The sequence below is a fragment of the Orycteropus afer genome, unplaced genomic scaffold, assembly GCF_000298275.1.
Source record: "Orycteropus afer afer isolate SDZICR_OR568_19922 unplaced genomic scaffold, OryAfe1.0 scaffold00242, whole genome shotgun sequence".
Taxonomy (NCBI): Eukaryota; Metazoa; Chordata; class Mammalia; order Tubulidentata; family Orycteropodidae; genus Orycteropus; species Orycteropus afer.
In genome coordinates, this window is record NW_006921829.1 from 3319105 (window position 1) to 3337431 (window position 18327).

An 18327-nucleotide genomic window follows, 5' to 3' on the forward strand; every position below is an offset into this window, starting at 1 on the left:
AGTGTTTCGTTCTGCTGTGCATGGGGTCACTATGAGTCGGAAACGACTCGACGGCACTTAACAACAACAACAACAGGGAGCTCTGGTGATGTAGTGGTTAGGGCACTGGGTTGCTAACAAAAAGGTTGGTGGTTTGAACCCACCAGCCACTCTGCGGAAGAAAGATGAGGTTGTCTGCTTCCATAAAGATTTGAACCCTTGGAATCCCTAGGAGGGGGTCACGATGAGTTGGAATTGCTTCAGTGGCAGTGAGATTGGTTTTGGTTTAGTCATTCTGGAAATGTAGAGGCCCTTTGGAATTAAGTGGATGTTTCTGTGTCTCACTTGTGAAAATATGTTATGTATACCAGGATAAACGCCCTCACCCTCAGCACCTCTGTATTTGGGAATGCCTCCAGTGCCTGGGATTGGCAGACCACCCTGGGTTAGAGAAATTATTTCTTAGGCCCAGTAGGAGCGCAGCATTTTCTGAGAGTCCTTTATCATCGCCCCAGCATGCCATCATGTGCTTAGTAACAGCAGGGCTCTAGAAACCCAGCACTGGCACATCTGCAGTGAATGACCATAAAGCAGTAATTTGCACTGACTTTATTGTTGTGAATTGAAATGAGGACTTGAATGACAATTAAGGGGAGAAAAAGCAAGATTCTGTTATGTACAGACATCTTTTCTAGTTTTACCAGGTAGAAATTGACATGAGAGGCAAAACTAATAACATTTGAGACAAAGTATCAATTCAAGTAAGGTCCAGCAAAGTGTCAATTTGTTGTGCTAGATGCCATTGAGTTGGTTCAGAGTCATGTCAATTTGTTGTGCTAGATGCCACTGCGTTGGTTCAGAGTCATAGCAACCTGTGTACAACAGAATGAAACACTGCCTGGTCCTGTGCAATCCTAATAATTGTTGCTACGTTTGAACCCATTGTTGCAACCACTGTCAATCCATTTCATTGAAGCTCTTCCTCTTTTTTACTCACTCTACTTTACCAGGCATGGTGCTCTTCTCCACAGACTGGTTCCTCCTGATAACATGTCCAAAGTAAGTGAGATGAAGTGTCACCATCCGTGCTTCTAAGGAGCATTCGTGCTGGATTTCCTCCAAGACAGATTTATTCATTCTTCTAGCAGACCATGGTATCTTCAATATTCTTCACCAACATCACAATTCAAAAGCAGCAATTCTTCTGTGATCTTCCTTATTCACTGCCCAGCTCTCACATGCATATGAACTATTGAAAATACCATGGCTTGTATTTGAGTCAGGCGCACCTTAGTCTTCAAAGTGACATCTTTCCTTCTTAACACTATAAAGAGCTATTGTGTAACAGATATGGCCAATGCAATACATTTTTTGACTTCTTGACTATGGCTTCCATGCATGTTGACAGTGGATCCAAGTAAAATGAAATCCTTGACAACTTTGGTCTTTTCTTTGTTTATCATGATGTTGCTTATTGGTCCAGTTGTGAGGATTTTTGTTTTCTTTATGTTGAGGTGTAATTCATACTGAAGGCTATATAGTCTTTGATCTTTATCAGTAAGTGCTTCAAGTCTTCTTCACTTGCAGCAAGCATGTTTGCATCTTCTGCATACCTCAGGTTGTTACTGAGTCTCCCTGTGTCCTGATACTGGTATTAATTTAGCTAGCTGGTATTATGTACACTGTCAGCCTCCCTCTGTTCAGGTGCTGTTGGGAATGCAAAGGTAGAATAAGGCATTTGAAGTCAAATTAGATACAAGACGACAAATGTGAGATATTAGCACATAGTTTATAATTAAATACTAAGTGGGAATGTGCATACTCTTAAGGACAAGAAGAATTTTAGAGTTGCATTTGGTTACTTTTTAAGGTAATTGAGTAGACAGAAAAGGCTTATGGAAGAAATAGAGCTTAAAATGAGCCCTGAAGAATAGATAGAATTTGATTTAGGGGAAGGAGAAATTGCATTTCAGTTCAAGGAGTTACAAAAGAGGACAGTCAAAATAAATTACGACATACAAAAAATAATGGCTTGATAGCTTTACCGGGTTTTACAAAACCAGTAAATATTTTAAACATTAGTATTATTAGAAGCATTATTTTAGAGTTAAGAGGACTGTCCAGCTTGGCCATGTTGGAGATGAAGAAACCTTGGACCACAGAGGTGGAGGGTCGACCTTGTGCCTCCTAACAACGTGCCCTAGAACTGGGTCTGTGTGAGTGACCAGCTCCCAGGACCCCTGGCTGGTTGTGCTTTCTGCTGCCCCCTTCTGCCTTCATGAGCACTGTAGTGTCCAATCAAAAAGTCTTCTGAAGGTTCCAGCAAGTAATAAACCGAAAATATTTGAAATTTGTCCCTGTATGACCCTATGAGTCACCTAAAGAGCCACAAAGCAATTTTTATAGCTTTTGGGATAAGGCTCGGAACAACTCCACCAGCCACGGAACATAGTGAATTTACGGGCTTATGGATTGAGTAGATCTGAGTTTGAATCTCAGCTTTTGCTACTTACTTGCCCAGTTCTTCAATAAGTACCTCTAGCCTTTCCAAACCATTTTCCAGACTGTGAAATGGGGATAATCCCTCTCTGGTTTGGCTTGTTGTGAGGATTAAAAGAGTTGATATCTATACTTATTCGTATGACCCTTGATTTTCAACCAAGACTAAAGCTAGCACTAAGGTAGAGGGAAATGGCTTTCAAAGTGTTTTACTTTTCTCTGATTTATTTTTTATTGGGTTTAAATGTGGTCTGTTTATCCTGTTTATCACATCTGCTCTGGCTCATTCTATGGCTCCAATCCCTTCAATCCACCATTCCTGGTTAGTACTTTTGGAATCCTACCAGGCCATTCTCCCCACTGGCCTCATGCTCCTGGCCAGCAGAGCCAGGGCCTCTGGAAACCACTCAGGGCTTTAAGGCAAATCTGAAAAGGAACGGTCTGTGGGCAGTTGCTACTTTGTGGCTGCTTGGGGAGGGAGAAAGGCTCCCATGTAGAAAGCCCATTCCTTTGTGTATGGCTTGGTGCATGGAGCAGCATGGATTTCAGCAGCAGCTCCTCCTGCCATCTTGGCCAGGTGCCTTTGTGCAGGTTATAAAATGTGTAATCACATACAGCAGCCCCAAAGTGTCATCAACTTCATCGGCACCCCAGTAGATCTTCCCCCAGCTTTATATTTAGCTTAAATGGATCTATTGAGTATTTACTGTATGTCCTTAAGCACCTCACGCTCATACGCTTAATGCTTCTGTAATTCTGTTAATTTAATCTGTTAAAAATACATTTCTTAAAGGGCAAAAACAAAGGCCTTCTCTCCTTTTGAAAACTTCTGAACACAGAACTGGGCACAGCATGATACTCATCCAAATGGATGGGGTTTTAAGGATTCTTTGATAAATAAATTTCCCAACTTTCAAACCACTGTCGCTCGTTTAATACAGCCAGCCATCCTGTAAAGTAAGGATTTGCCCCTTTGTTGGAGGGAAACGAAGATTTGGATAGTTCTAGCACAGAGTAAACACTCAATCCTCTGTTGATAGTTGGCTGTTCCCTTTGTTCGTAAATGTTTTCCGAATGTTTACAGCTGAAGAACAGATTTTTAAAAATCATTATGTGTTATATTTACCCTAGTAATACTTACATCGCTAAAGCAGATTTCAGTAGCGTTAACCGAGGTAAAACAGGACCATTTCACACCAGGTGCCTTTGAATGAAGGCTGTTATAAGTGTATTTACATATTGCAGATTTTGTGGATATATTCAGAAATATTAATGTAGTATAATTGAAGTCTAATATTGCACCCTCAAGACTAGAGTGAAAAATAAATGATTCTTTCTCCCCCCGCCCTTCTACACCTGTCAACGTTAATTTTTAACCACCAGCGCGTTGCAAAACATCCATCCTGAAGAGCCTGATTCATAAGTCTTGTTTTAAAATGCTCTGGGCTTGATTTTCAACCAAAACGAAAGCGAGCACTAAGGTAGAGGGAAATGACTTTCAAAGTGTTTTACTTTTTTCTGATTTATTTTTTATTGGGTTTAAATGTGGTCTGACATTAGAAGGTTGCTTCAAAGTTGAGAAATGAAACCTTGAATAAAAATGCATGTATTTAGCCAGTTCGGAGTGAATAGAGCCAAGCCATGCTCGGTTTTATCGGAAAAGAGGGAGTTTTATTTGTGCTCTGAAAAAGAGATGCTGATTATTTCAGCGTGGAAGTGTGTGGCTCAGTTTTACTTTTGTTTTCACAGCGCAGTCGTCTTGTTCAGGGATAGAATTTGAGGGGAAAATTGGAGGGGAGGAGTACCTTATTCTTCCACAGGTAACAGGCATGCCTTTTCAGGTACCTTGTAGAATGCATCAGATTTGGTGCATAGGTAAATCTGGGTTTATTTATAAAATGGATGTTCTCCTTCACATAGGACCTTTACTTTGTCATTAAAGCATTTGAGGTAGAGCAATGAATTTGCATCATCCTTAAAGACCTTTCTGTCCTAAATTGTTTTAAGTTTAAAATTATGAAGGGAGGCATTGATTTTACCCCTAAACAAAGATTTTGGTTCATGTTTTAAAATTTCACTGCTTTTTTTTTAAAAAAAAAACAGTCTTTTGTTCGATGGTCAGTGGAAATATTTAAAAAGTTGCATAGTAGATGCTTGCAGATCTTATGGTCAGAGGCTTCTCCCTATTGCAATAATCCTGTCCCCTAGCCCCCTGCAATAATCTGTTTGAATAAAACCTCCTTACTCAAAACAAAACAAACAAAAAAACAGAAGTTGTGCAGAATGATGACAGCTGTGGAACTTTCTCTACTTAATGGTGATTTGCATGGGATCTACTGTGCCATCTATAACTTTCAAACATATCTTAAGGATCAAGAGACATTTTTCTGACTAGATTATACCTGCTAAGAAGTGAAGTAATGGCCTATTTTTTACCTCTGAAAGGAGTTTTACAAAACTTTTGGGAAAGGGAAGGTAATATATAACTGTCTTAAAGAATCTAGAAGGTAAACTTGGCTTTCAATGATGTGTATCATCAGTTCTTCTGTGTGGTTGAGTCTTCGAGGTCCCAGATACAAGCTGAAATTAAAATACAGGTTTTCATCTTAGCAGCTACATGAAAAAAATATTTCCTAAGTTGTTATGACATCTGTGTATTTGAGTTAATAATTTCTTAGTTAATCATATAGATCAGATGACAGTTGAACAGTTGTGCCTATTAGTTTGTGTAGCATTTCGGACACAGTGTGAGATGAGTGAAATTTGCAGAAAGTTAATCATTTTCTCCCAAGCAGTAGTTACTGATTCTGTTTTACCGTTTTACCAGCAGAGGGCTCCCTACTTTAAGCTAATAAAAAGTGTCTTACAGATCACTTTTCAAAGACTAGAATTCAGTGGGAAAATGTTCAGCTCACTCTTGCAATAATATAATAGAACCTTTATGGTAGGTGATTGTACATATCATGAGAAATGTATTTGAAGCAAAGTGTTTTCAAATCTACATTAAGCTTTTCTTTCTGTAAATAGACGGTGTACTGCTTTCACGTGGATAATATAATACTCTTCTGAAATGGAAAGTACATGGTTAGACTTAGCATTTTAATCTTAGTAAGTTTTGACATGAAACGGCATGTGAATCCAGACAGGTATGGCTAAGAGACTGATGTTTCCCATGTTTCTAGCTTTAAAAAGGCTATTTTTAAAAGTAGGGCAAGATTATGCAGCTCAGGATGCAAGGATACTCTCTCAACTAAATTTATGTTGCTGTGATCAGCTGGAGGTAACTGGAAGATTCAATTATAGACTGTTTTTTCCTTGGGAAAGTAGACTTTTCTATATTGTCAGTTGAACCAAAAGCAAGTTTGTAAAAACACTTTCCTTGTGGATTTAACAGCGCTTTACAAGATACTGAGAATAATACTGAAGCTGGGTTGCTGCTGTTCGCCTGTGTGGAGTTTATGGTAATACCCAGCAAGCTCACCTTCCTACACAGAGATTTGGGGCATTATTGCCAGAACCCATGTTTCTTCAAAGGGAATGAAAAAAATATCCTTTAATATATATTTTTTTAATTTAAGTAAGCCAAAAATTAGAAAACAAAACCTGGCTTTTGTTGTAGGTATCAGTGTTTTTGCTTTGTGGTTTGTGAGAAATTGACTTCAGTTGCACACGTTCATTTTCACTTTCTGTAGCCAGAAGGAAGTTAAGGGCAGGGGCAGAGGGTAGGGAGCTTAGCACCAAACTTGAGAGCCGGAGTTCTGATGCTATAGCCATAATCTTGTGAGAACTGCTTCACTTATGGGTCAGAATTTTTCTTTAATGTAGCATGAGGGAATAGATTGAAACAATCTCTAAATCACTCTGGTTTTAAAGTTCAGTGATTCTGTAATTTTCCAGTAGGTTATGGTCCTCAGGATAATCTTAAAATCATCTATGCTGATGCAAGTGAAAATGTTCTTCAGTAACATTTTATTTCTTTAAATAGTAGCCAGTAGTTCTATGTCTGGTTCTTTGCAGCTTTCTCAAATAAAGGGCAAAATATAGAAACATATGCCCTTGCTTTGCCATCCTACCATTTGCCTCATGTAGCCATCACATAGATCTAATGCAAACATAACTTTCAATTATTAAAATAGCACATGGCATTAAATATGTGTTGAAGTCAACCTTATTAAAAATAGCTGCAGAGGGTTTTTTATTTTTATTGCTTTTTTTTTTTTCATCTTTACATAATCATGGAGTATAGTATCCATACTGAGTTCATAATCCTTTTCCTAAGGCTCCTCTCCTACTACGATTAATTTTTTTTTTTTTTTTTTTAAATCTGTTCCCTGCCTGAATTGTTCCATAAGGGCTTTCCTGTTACACCTGCGGGGCTGTCTGTGCAAGTGTGTGGGAGGAGGTGCAGGAGGTGGACACTAGCAAGGCACTCTGTTCTGGGCTGTTCTGAGAGGTTCAGGCCTTTACAAGGAAAGCTTTGATTCTATTTTTTGCTGAACTAGCTCAGCCACTTCCTGTGTTTGGCTGCGCATAGTGCCTCGCTTCACTGCCGGCTACTTGAGCCCTGTGAGCGCTGCGGCAGCCAGTCACAGAGACTATATTAGGTCCCCTCACAATGGCCTTCTCATTTCCTCGGCTAAAATGAGCAAGTTGGTCTTGCATCGGCCACTTGTTAGCCGATGATAACTTTGACTTTGACTTCGACTCCCCTCCCCCACCCAAAATCCCTAGCTCAGCAAATATTTGAACCTGCCCAAGTTAATCATGAAGCTGCGATCTTTATCTAAGAGAGACGTGCGAGCGGCTGGGCCTTTTCCCTCCCCAGTACAGTACCGAACTCGAGTGAGTTTCTCAATGGGGAGCCAGCAGTGAGCAGCAGCCCAGGACGCGTTGGCCGGTTCTGGTCGGGGCTGCGCGGGAGGCCGGTGGACGGAGGAGCCGAGTCCTAATTGATAGCTGGAGGATCTGCTGCCGGCGCCGTCCCCGCCCCTGCGCGCGCTCGCTGGAGGCCTTGAGAGAGCGGCCCCGCAAGCAGTCAGGGGGGAGACGAGGGGGCTTTTCCCTGTTGGTGGAATTGCTTTTTGGATTTTTTTTTCCGTTGTTGGATACAGGCATTTCAAAGGGAAACCGTTGAAATGCATAACCTGCAAAGTAAGTTGCCTTTCATTTGTGCACTTCTCAGCCCCTTCACTCTGTCTCTTTTTATAATTTTGTTTATTTCTGTAGCTTAAGTTTTGGCGTGAGTCTGTGCATGTGTGTATGTCAGTGCTGCCTGGAGAAGGGAGATGAGAGATTAGGGCAGACACTCCCTCATTTCCTGGGGGGGGGGCGTGGGGGAGGATGGGGCAGTGCCAGGGAAAGATGGGGTTCAGGTTGGAAGTTAGGGACAGAGGTAATTACAAAGTGCTTGGCTAGAAGTTGGTTCCAGGCCAGACCTTGGAGAGGGGTGGAAAATCACCTGTTTTCTGTCTTCTCCTGGGTCGCTTTGCCATATGGGCTCCAGCAGCCAGACCCTTTGCACCCAGGACTCCCAAATACACGGGAGGCTGTCTGGTTGGCTAACAGGTAGACCTGGGAGCAACTGCTGGGAGGACCTGTCTCCTTGTCCTTTATGGAGAGGGTCAACATTTTTACTGTGCTAAGAAAATTTTACTTTTTCCCTGAATTGTATTGGGGACGAACCTTCTCATCTACCACTTTTACCATTTTTATTTGCATTTGAGTTTAGGTTTACCTAAACCCTTAGGTAGATAGAAAAGTGTGGGAGTGAGAAAGGATGGAGGGGATGGGGTGAGTTTCTCTTTCCGGTTAATGGAAAGAGAAATTAAACTAGAGGGGGATACAGGTAAACAGTGCTTAGAGATCTTGCCTTAGGGCTAATTCTTTATGATCCAAAATTTGATAGAAAGTGTAGGAGAATATATTTCAAGGGCTGTGTGTGGTTTTTAATTGTGATACAAACATGTGACATACACGTGAATAGATCACAAAGCCACTATGTTATTAAAATGAGCCACATTTACATTGAGGGAGGTCTTTCTCCCCCTTCCTGCCTCCACCCTATCATAATACTGTGACAGTGAAGAGAAGAGGCTTTAAAACGGGGGCTGTACATTAAGCTCCCGTAAGAGTGGCAGCGTTATTTGCAGAGTGATTTTGAGGAACTAAAATGAATAGTGAGATTTGTAGGGGAATTGATTTCTGTACCTTAAATACTGCTGAGAAGGGATAATATTTGTCTCCAGAGTGAGCATAGGAGACCAGGGCAAAAGGGGAAAAAATGATTACATCACCCCCTCCGCATTCTGATATGTGGCCTCTTTTCTTTTTGAAGAAGGAGCATCTTACCTTGCCCAGTTCTGTTTGATAGTAACATTTAAATTCTCATGACTACTGTTGATAATTATGTTGCTTATTTCTGCCATTAATACACATCTTCCTTCCTATTGAGAATTGTCATTGTCGTTCCATGAAATCCCTTTGGTAGAGGAGGAGGTTTTTCTCTTTTGCCCCCCCCCCCCGTTGTGCTTTCTAATGTGGTACATTTGTGACAGTGTTTAAGTTCTGAGTTTTCAGTGAATTACGTAGGACTGAAACTAAATATCCAGAGTTCTTGATCCTTGCTGCTTATAATATATACAGGAGGCATTTAAAATAGACTTTCAGTATACCATTCTGATGCCTTTGCAAGATTTTTAAACCAAGGAACGACCTATATACCCAGATGCACTGGGGGGGGGGGGGGAAAAAAAAAAAACCTACGTGCTGCAGCGTATCAGCTTTTGTCAACCTGCCAACAGTGGAGCATACCATGCTGCAAGAAGTCATAAAAAAGGAATTAGAAACCTCACTGCTAGAAGAGAACAGTCAAATTAAACACCTTTTTGAAAGGAAGAGCATGCAGACATTGCAATTCTGTTAAATGTCCGTCCTTAGTGAGGTCGGGATTGTGTTAAGGCTGGTATAGAAGGGAAATGATGAAGCAGGAGTGGTCTGGTGACATTTTTCTGACTTGATTGGCTGGGGTGTGTGATGTAATAGGTTACAGTGCAGCCCCTTATAGGTTTTAAAATGAATTCCAAGACACCATTACAAAGAAAGCCGGACTCTTTTCTTATAACTGAGCTCAGCCAAGGAAACTCTTGCACAAATGTACAACACTGTTTGGAATATGGAAGACCTGGATATAGAATATGCTAAGACAGATATAAATTGTGGCACAGACTTGATGTTTTATATAGAAATGGATCCACCAGGTAATACTGCGGTATTATTATAGAGAGCTAGTTAATTTTGTGGGGTTTAAAATTTTTGACAGCTGCTGTAGCATATTCTCTGTAGGTTTCTGCTCTTATTAAATCGTTCTCGGATGGCAATTAGTTTGATCAGAGCTGAAAATTAAACAAATTGTTTGACCTCCTGTGGAAGCAAGCAGAGCAGCCTGTGTGTGGTACATGCTTATTCTTACTTGAATGGATATGAATTGAATTCCAGGTTGTCACTGGTGTCTTTTGTTACTTGATTTGGGTTAGATTGTTGCATATTGTTCCTATAATTAAAATGATGTACTCTTTGTGCCGCTTTTGTCTGTTGACAGTGGATGAGAACTGTGTGGTACTTTGCAGTGATAACACTTGGTACTTTAGAAAGCATGTAGAATGTAGCAGTGATTGCAACTCAGTTCTTGATGACCTGAAACTATTCTGTATTCCAAATCAGATGTTCAGGCTTTGCTTGTTCTTCCTTACATTAACATACTATAATGAAAAAAGAAGTTGGCTTTCTAATGTTTAATCCTTAATTTTTGTAAAATACTCCTGAGACACCTGAAATCATTTTTGCATAAATTAAAGTGGTAGCATGGTTCTTTCAAACTTAGAATTTAGCTAAAAGTCCTAGATTTATCTTGTGTTCTAAATTGTTTTATTCCAATATTAGCCCTGCCCCCAATTAAGGAAGTAAAAAACAAATCAAAATGTTGCAGTCTCTTATTTTATACCAGTTGGTACACATATATTGATTTGACATTGAGGAAGGGGGGGATAGGATATTTTTAATCACTCTTGGCATATAGAGCACAATTTAGCCAACAGAATATTAGCATTAATAAGGAGATTTAGGTCACAGATGGGTTTCTTAAAGTGGATTTTGGCAGAAAACTACCTGAAATACTAAGATCAGAGAAACCCAGTTCTCCCTCTGAAACCATATTGCTGTAGGTGAGCTTTGGTATTACCGCAGCAGCGTTTGTGGAGGACAGAGTTGGAATATGTCTTTTATAATTGAATAAGAAGAGGAAATGACAGCCAACCCATGTGATTCCTCTTGCTCATATGTTCATGGTTTCTTACTTCAGATGCATTTGACTAGGCATGAAACTTACAAGCATCTAGAAGTAGAAAATGGCATGACTCTGGATTTACTTTAAAATTCATTCACATGGCCACTCCAATTTAAGCTGAGTTCCTCTCTCAAACTCTGTCTCTCTCTGTCTTTGTCTCTTTTTTCCCTTTCAATTTCTTTTTCTTTTGTTTTGAGCCATAATCTGAAAAATTTCTTCAGTTTTTTTAAAGACAAACTTTTTCATGGTATCAAGGAATTATGACTTAGTGCGTGCTCTATATCACAATTATCCTTATTCCTTCCTTTATATAGAAAGTTATTCATCTGAAGAAATTTTGGTCTAATTTAAAATGTTCAGTTGTAGTTGGGATTGCAAATAATTTTTTTCTTTCTCCTTAATCTGTAGCACTGCCTCCTAAACCACCAAAACCCACTACTGTAGCCAACAACGGTATGAATAACAATATGTCCTTACAAGATGCTGAATGGTACTGGGGAGATATCTCGAGGTAAGGTGACAGAAATGGGTAGTTGACACTAGATATAGTTTTAGATTGAGAGGAAAAAAAGGGGGAGGGGGACCAGCTTTGCTAAGTTCCATTTTTAGGATATCATCCAACATAAGCATGAAGCATAGTTGGTTCCATTCCAAAGACTACCAAAAAAAGTCCCTGAGCGCTGGAGAACTATGGGTGCTGGATGCCACAGGAAATTAAATACCCGGGAAGTTTTATTATTGAGCTCTAAGAATTAATGTTTTTGTCTTAAAATGCCTTTTTATTTTCCTCCCCCCTTAGCTTTTTTTTTTTGAAGGGGAGTGAGGGGCTGGGGGAAAAGCCTTATAGGGATAATTGCTTTTTGTGCTGAGTTTTTAGAGCACTGAAAGTGTTTGGTTAACAAATAAAAACTGTGCACCACAGATATACCAGCTGTGAAAGTGGGTACATCTTCCTTTTGGGTGGGGGAGGGGTAACTGCCATGCACCTGTTTACAGTGAGACTGGAACTTCTACACGAAGAAAGGATGCATTACTTAGCTTTGAAAATATAATTAATAAATGTAAGTCCAGAGTCACTAAATCCCAGAGGTGAGCATTGTCTTTTCTTTTCCCTTTAGGGAAGAAGTGAATGAAAAACTTCGAGATACAGCAGATGGGACGTTTTTGGTACGCGATGCCTCTACTAAAATGCATGGTGATTATACTCTTACACTAAGGTAAGTTGGGAGGTAGCTGCAGTTGGGGTATTCGGATGGCCCTCAAGACACACCTTTTTATCAGGAAATTATGATGCTATTATTTCTACATTATATTTACAGGAAAGGAGGAAATAATAAATTAATCAAAATATTTCACCGAGATGGGAAATATGGCTTCTCTGACCCATTAACTTTCAACTCTGTGGTTGAACTAATAAACCACTACCGGAATGAATCTCTAGCTCAGTATAATCCCAAGCTGGATGTGAAACTGCTTTATCCAGTATCCAAATACCAACAGGTAATCAAGACTGAAATAGTCATGTTATTATGGCTTTTAAACAAGATCCTTTCAATACTTAGAAAAACTGTGAAGCAGATGACTTACATGTAATCATGTTTGAAAAATGTTATACTAGTGACCATAAAATTATAATTTTATCATTGCTAAGTACAGTACTTAATATTTCCTATGTAGGATATTTTGTTAAATAAGTATAATTTGATTAAATGCCTTACACACTGAATTTCTCTCTTTCCCCCAATCTCAAATCCTTCTAGGATCAAGTTGTCAAAGAAGATAATATTGAAGCTGTAGGGAAGAAATTACATGAATATAACACTCAATTCCAAGAAAAAAGTAGAGAATATGATAGATTATATGAAGATTATACCCGGACTTCCCAGGTGAGTTTTCTGTGAAAATCCTGTTAAAAGTTCAGAATTCCTAGTTATTAGAACCTAATACATATAACACGTACCCTCAAAAAACAGATTAAAAATACTTGCGTTTTTGTGAATGAAATGGGAAAGGGGGCATCTGTTTGTGAATCATTATTGATTGTTGGGTCATAGCATCTCTCCATCTTTTAAATGAGACCTCCCAGTGTCACAATAATAAATGAAGTTCACATAATGAATGAAGACGTTGCTGTGACTTTTAAGTTGATTTGGTATAAGCCCTGAGTATAGAATGCTTTTTAGATTGGAAGCTAATAATAACTGAAAGTTCCACAGACTTGTCTAATCTCTGAAGTGGTGATTTAACCATTTATGCACTCTGCTGTGAAAAGCAGAGGCTACGTTGACGTCAGTTTATTTCCGGAGACTTAATTCTCTCTAGCCCATCATGTATCTGGGGCCACCAGAGGGAGTAGATGATGATGACATGGATACTGATAAAGTGGAACAGCTTTTTAACGAGGTGATAACTGTAGGAAATTTTCAAGCAGTCATTTTCCGTGGACTGGGAAAATTCTCCTAAGGAATTATGTGCTTTGGCAATATTATTTTAATGGATTTTATGAATTACTCTCTCACCTTTCTAACAATACTTAAATGCTAGTAATAATGCAGACCAAATGTCCCAGTAGTGTCTTCCAGTAAGAAATTGTCCTGTGTAAAGTATGACATTGTCATATAAAATTGTGTTTCAGGAAATCCAAATGAAAAGAACAGCTATTGAAGCATTTAATGAAACCATAAAAATATTTGAAGAACAGTGCCAAACCCAAGAGCGGTACAGCAAAGAATATATTGAAAAGTTTAAACGTGAAGGCAATGAGAAAGAAATACAAAGGTTGGTAAGCCATGAGTATTTCTGTTGTCCTTGTGCTAGAGAGGGCTAAAATCCTCTAAAACCGTTTAATCTCATGGTCTGTACCTGGAGTAATTAAAATATGACAGGAAAAGAAACATTCTTTCCCTGAGGAAAACTGCTGGGAAGTCATAGTGAAACTTTCCATAAACTTTGGGAAACCTTCATGATGCACCCAGGTAATTACAGATGCATTTCTCTTGCCTATAGGATAATGCATAATTATGAAAAGTTAAAGTCACGAATCAGTGAAATTGTTGACAGTAGAAGAAGACTGGAGGAAGATTTGAAGAAGCAGGCAGCTGAGTATCGAGAGATTGACAAACGTATGAACAGCATTAAACCAGACCTCATCCAACTGAGAAAGACAAGAGACCAATACTTGATGTATGTATTTGACCTGGAACTTACTGTAAGGGAATCAGTGGTAATTGCTACAGTTGTAGTTGAGTTACTAATGCATTTTCTTCTTAAAATTATTTTTTTAGGTGGTTGACTCAGAAAGGTGTTCGGCAGAAGAAGTTGAACGAGTGGCTGGGCAATGAAAACACTGAAGAGTAAGTAGTTACTGAAGATGGGAGATAGCAAGAGAGTGTTCTCATTCTAGGAAAACACAGGATTTGCTTTGTTTTCAGAACAAGCAAGAATATTTACTAAGTTTAGAACACTTAACAGGAGAAAATGTATAAACTCAGTCTCATTATCCAGTATTCTTAAAAAAGAAAGGTTAAACAAGACCAGGAGTTATTTTTACCCATCCTGGTGTCAGATGGCACTCTTTGCCCATTGTGATGTCCCTGAACATCTGAAAAACCCCAAAATATTTTTGGAACAGTCAGGGAAAAAAAGTTATGTTTAGTATACTTTGAAGTTGTGAAGCATATCCTTTGTTTGAATTAATTGAAAATTGACATGCCTTTTAGTTGATCAATTTTCTGTTCTAAACTGGATAAGCAAGGCTGTTAATATCATCCTTCTGCCCAGGTACCTAAGTGAAAATAGAAATAGGATAATTTATTGCTAATTCTTTTTCCAGGGAGGTTACATTGAATGCTAAACACAATGAGTGGAAAACTCGGGTCAGAGATGCTGAGTTGTAGTCAAGACACATGATTGCTGGCCTGGCTTGCTCAGCAGGAGAGGGCCAGGAACTGGGAAGAAATGACCAGAAGGCCTTCGGCAGGGAGGCAATGGGGTTGCCTGTTTGTTTCCATGCTCTTCTCTGAGTAGCTTTCTCTCCTGCCTACTTAGCCAATATTCGCTGGTGGAAGATGATGAGGATTTGCCCCACCATGATGAGAAGACCTGGAACGTGGGAAGCAGCAACCGGAACAAAGCTGAGAACCTATTGCGAGGGAAGCGGGATGGCACTTTTCTTGTTCGTGAGAGCAGTAAACAGGGCTGCTACGCCTGCTCTGTGGTGTACGTACCTCCAGCACACTTCTCTTTTCTTTCTTTTTTTTTTCTATTTTTGAGATCTACTGTGGACCAGTTATCATTTCTTCAGCATTGGAGAATGAGAGTTTGAAACTGATCTAGTCTTTAAGAATCATATAGTAGTTCAACGTTAATGTCATAGAGGAGATAAAGTACCTCCTCGGAAACCCAGGGGGAGGGGTCACTATGAGTCGGGGCCGACACGACAGCACATAACAACAATGTCATCCTAAAGCTCTAGGCAGGATTATCTGTTAATAAGGTCTAGCAGAAAGAAAGCTGCTGTTTATTTGGAAAACTGAGGTTTGGATCTCAATTCAGCTACTAGTTCATTATGGGAAATCTTTAAGTCTTTTTGTTTTCTCCCTCTCATTTTTAAAATGAGAATCCCAATGCTTGCCTTTTTTTTTGCCTCCCAAGGCCACGCTGGATAGAATCTGAGGTTATTCAGGTGAGAGGACCACCCACAGGTTAAATACCTACCAAGAACAGGTCAAAACATCAGAGAAAGGATACTGTGATTGGTATACTGCAGATAAGATTGGCCCACCCAAGAAAAGACACATTTTTGTTACGTGTTGTATTTTCTTTTTATTAATAGTTTGGGAGCGACTTTGAAAAGTGAGTTATAGAGCACTAACAGTACCATTTGAGAAAGTAAATGTCCTCTATCCTCAGGAAAGGTTCTAAGAGTATATCATACTAGCTCCATTTAATCAGATAAATATTTCTAGAGGAAAGAAGGAATAAGAAGAACTTTGAAAAAGGACATGGAGGTAGGAGACAATGTGAAGATGGAGAGTCCCACAGACAGTCTAGAGATAGCTGAAAGAAGGAGCCTTCCTGGTAACTTAGTGATGGCAGAGCTGCTGGCCTTGGAGGAGCAGCGATAGAGTACCTTTAGTGATTGGAAGCTACTGTTTGCTGCATGTTTACTGCATACCAGGCATTCTGTCATGCACATTGCATACATGACCTCCTTTCAGAAGAATTCCTGAATTTCAGGAACAGAATTCCTGTTGCACACAGCTTCTGATTGTCCTCCATTTAAACTATTTTAAGGTGAGAAGTCCGTGGCGCAGTGACGTTGGGTTACCTACCAAGTCACTCAGTAAGGAAGTGACAGAGCCAGATGTCCAACAGTTAACCTAGGACTGTTTCCCCAAGTAGAGAAGGCCTGCATAGCATGCTTTTTCATGATGACTTTATTAAACATATTTTGTGGAATGATAGAAGTGTCCTGGACAAACTCAAGAGGTAATTTTTGTTTTCTCGTTCCTCTAGGGTGGATGGCGAGGTAAAGCACTGTGTCATAAACAAGACGGCGACGGGGTATGGCTTTGCGGAGCCCTATAACTTGTACAGCTCCCTGAAAGAACTGGTGCTACATTACCAACACACGTCCCTCGTGCAGCACAATGACTCCCTCAATGTCACACTAGCCTACCCAGTATATGCACAGCAGAGGCGATGAAGTGCTGACATTCGGATCCTGCTCCTGAAGCTCAACCACCCTGAGGCCTCTGGAAAGCAAAGGGCTCCTCTCCAGCCTGACCTGTGAATTGAGCTGCAGACACAAAGCCCACTGTCTTCGGATAGGACTAGAGCTTTCTTCGACAAAAAAGCAGTAGGGGAAGACACACAGCCTAGTGCTGAGTGACCATACATTTCTGATCTGGAGTGGTTAGCCTTCCTTTCTTTCCTTTTTTTTTTTTTAATTTTTATTTAAAGCCACAACAACTCACAACACAAAGAATAAAAGAAATACAAAAATCTCTGCGTGCAGGGACAAAGAGGCCTTTAACCATGGTGCTTGTTAATGCTTTCTGAAGCTTTACCAGCTACAAGTTGGGACTTTGTAAACCGAAGGGTAGATGGGGCTCAGGAGCCCTGTGACCTGAGAAGGCTCGGTCTAGCCTGGTTCAGCCTGGGTGTGCTGCTGCTGCTGCGTCCAGCAGCCCCAGGCACGTCGCACTGTGGATTATTTCATTTTCTAACAAATGAACGAAATGTAGCAGAAAGGCACTTCTACACCTAAGGGACGCTTTGGGAGAATGACAGTTCATGAACATTCAGAGGAAATTCTGTCCTAGCAAAGTGCCAGAAAGTGTTTTGTTTAAACTTTACAAAATGACAAAAACAACAACCCACCAACAGAAAAAGTGAACTTGGAAAACAGGACTTAAAAGTGACATTCAGTATATTAAATATGTACATATTATTGGATGACTAACTATCAAATAGATGGATTTGTATTAATACCAAATAGCTTCTGTTTTCTTTTGCTGAAGGCTAAATTCACAGCGCTATGCAATTCTGAATTTTCATTAAGCTGTTATCTCAGTTTTAAATGTACCTTCAGAATAAGCTTCCCCACCCTAATTTTTGTTGCTTGAAAATACTGTTGTCCCTTATTTTTGTTAATATCCATTTTGTTATTCTTTTCTTTTTTTTTTTCAAGAAGAAATGTACAGGATGCCAGTAAACAAATGGCTTCAGAATTAAAACTATGAAATATTTTACAGTTTTTCTTGTACAGAGTACTTGGCTGTTAGCCCAAGGTTAAAAAGTTCGTAACAGATTTTTGGACTAAATGTTTTGTTGGGCAGTGCCTGATAAGCTTCAAAGCTGCTTTATTCAATAAAAAGAAAAAGATATATGAATATGACAAAGAATCGCTGAGTCCAACAATATTGTTTCAAGACTCTTAAAATACGGTACCTGGCAATGTTTATTTCATAAAGAATTGTGAACTTCTTGAATCTGGGGAGGGGGGGATGTAACAAAAGGATGGGGCAGGTGGGGCAACGGGAAGGGTGGGGAGGTGGTTTGCACTTTTCTCGTGATTACAGAGAAGTAGCTACCTGCGAAGTGAAGTCTTTTCCCACTTTATTAGTTATTATCAATTAATGACTATTACAAATCTACTGTAACTCTCATAACATAATCCAGCTGGTCAGATATTTCAGATCTTAGGAAGGAGGTTTTTAAGTTTGTCTTTGGGTTCCTGGAATAGGGCTCATCTTGACTTAGACCACTGGTTTCAAGGTAGAACCTGTGCAGTTAAAAATGTCTGTCTTTCTTTAACATTAGATTGTCCACTACAGACAACATGCCTTTTAGAAAAAGCATGATCTGAAAAAGATATATTTTTACTTGGATATTTGTAATTTTTCTATCTATTCAGCTTAGAACATAAAAAGTAGGTATTATTTCATTATTGTCACTGCTCTGGGCCAAATGGAGCTTGTTAAAAGTCACAGCCATTTCAGGAA

The 18327-nt window shown here is 39.6% G+C and overlaps 1 protein-coding gene across 1 annotated transcript in view; it reads left to right on the top strand.

Annotated features, from left to right (window-relative positions):
• Positions 1-16526, top strand: part of PIK3R1 (phosphoinositide-3-kinase regulatory subunit 1) — an 86188-nt gene extending 69662 nt beyond the window's left edge. The window contains exons 7-15 of the mRNA XM_007949177.2: positions 11228-11330; positions 11938-12036; positions 12139-12319; positions 12580-12705; positions 13455-13597; positions 13826-14002; positions 14104-14172; positions 14867-15037; positions 16337-16526. Of these exons, the coding sequence (XP_007947368.1) occupies positions 11228-11330; positions 11938-12036; positions 12139-12319; positions 12580-12705; positions 13455-13597; positions 13826-14002; positions 14104-14172; positions 14867-15037; positions 16337-16526 (1259 nt within the window). The remainder of the gene's footprint in view (positions 1-11227; positions 11331-11937; positions 12037-12138; positions 12320-12579; positions 12706-13454; positions 13598-13825; positions 14003-14103; positions 14173-14866; positions 15038-16336) is intronic.
• Positions 16527-18327: the final 1801 nt, after the last annotated feature.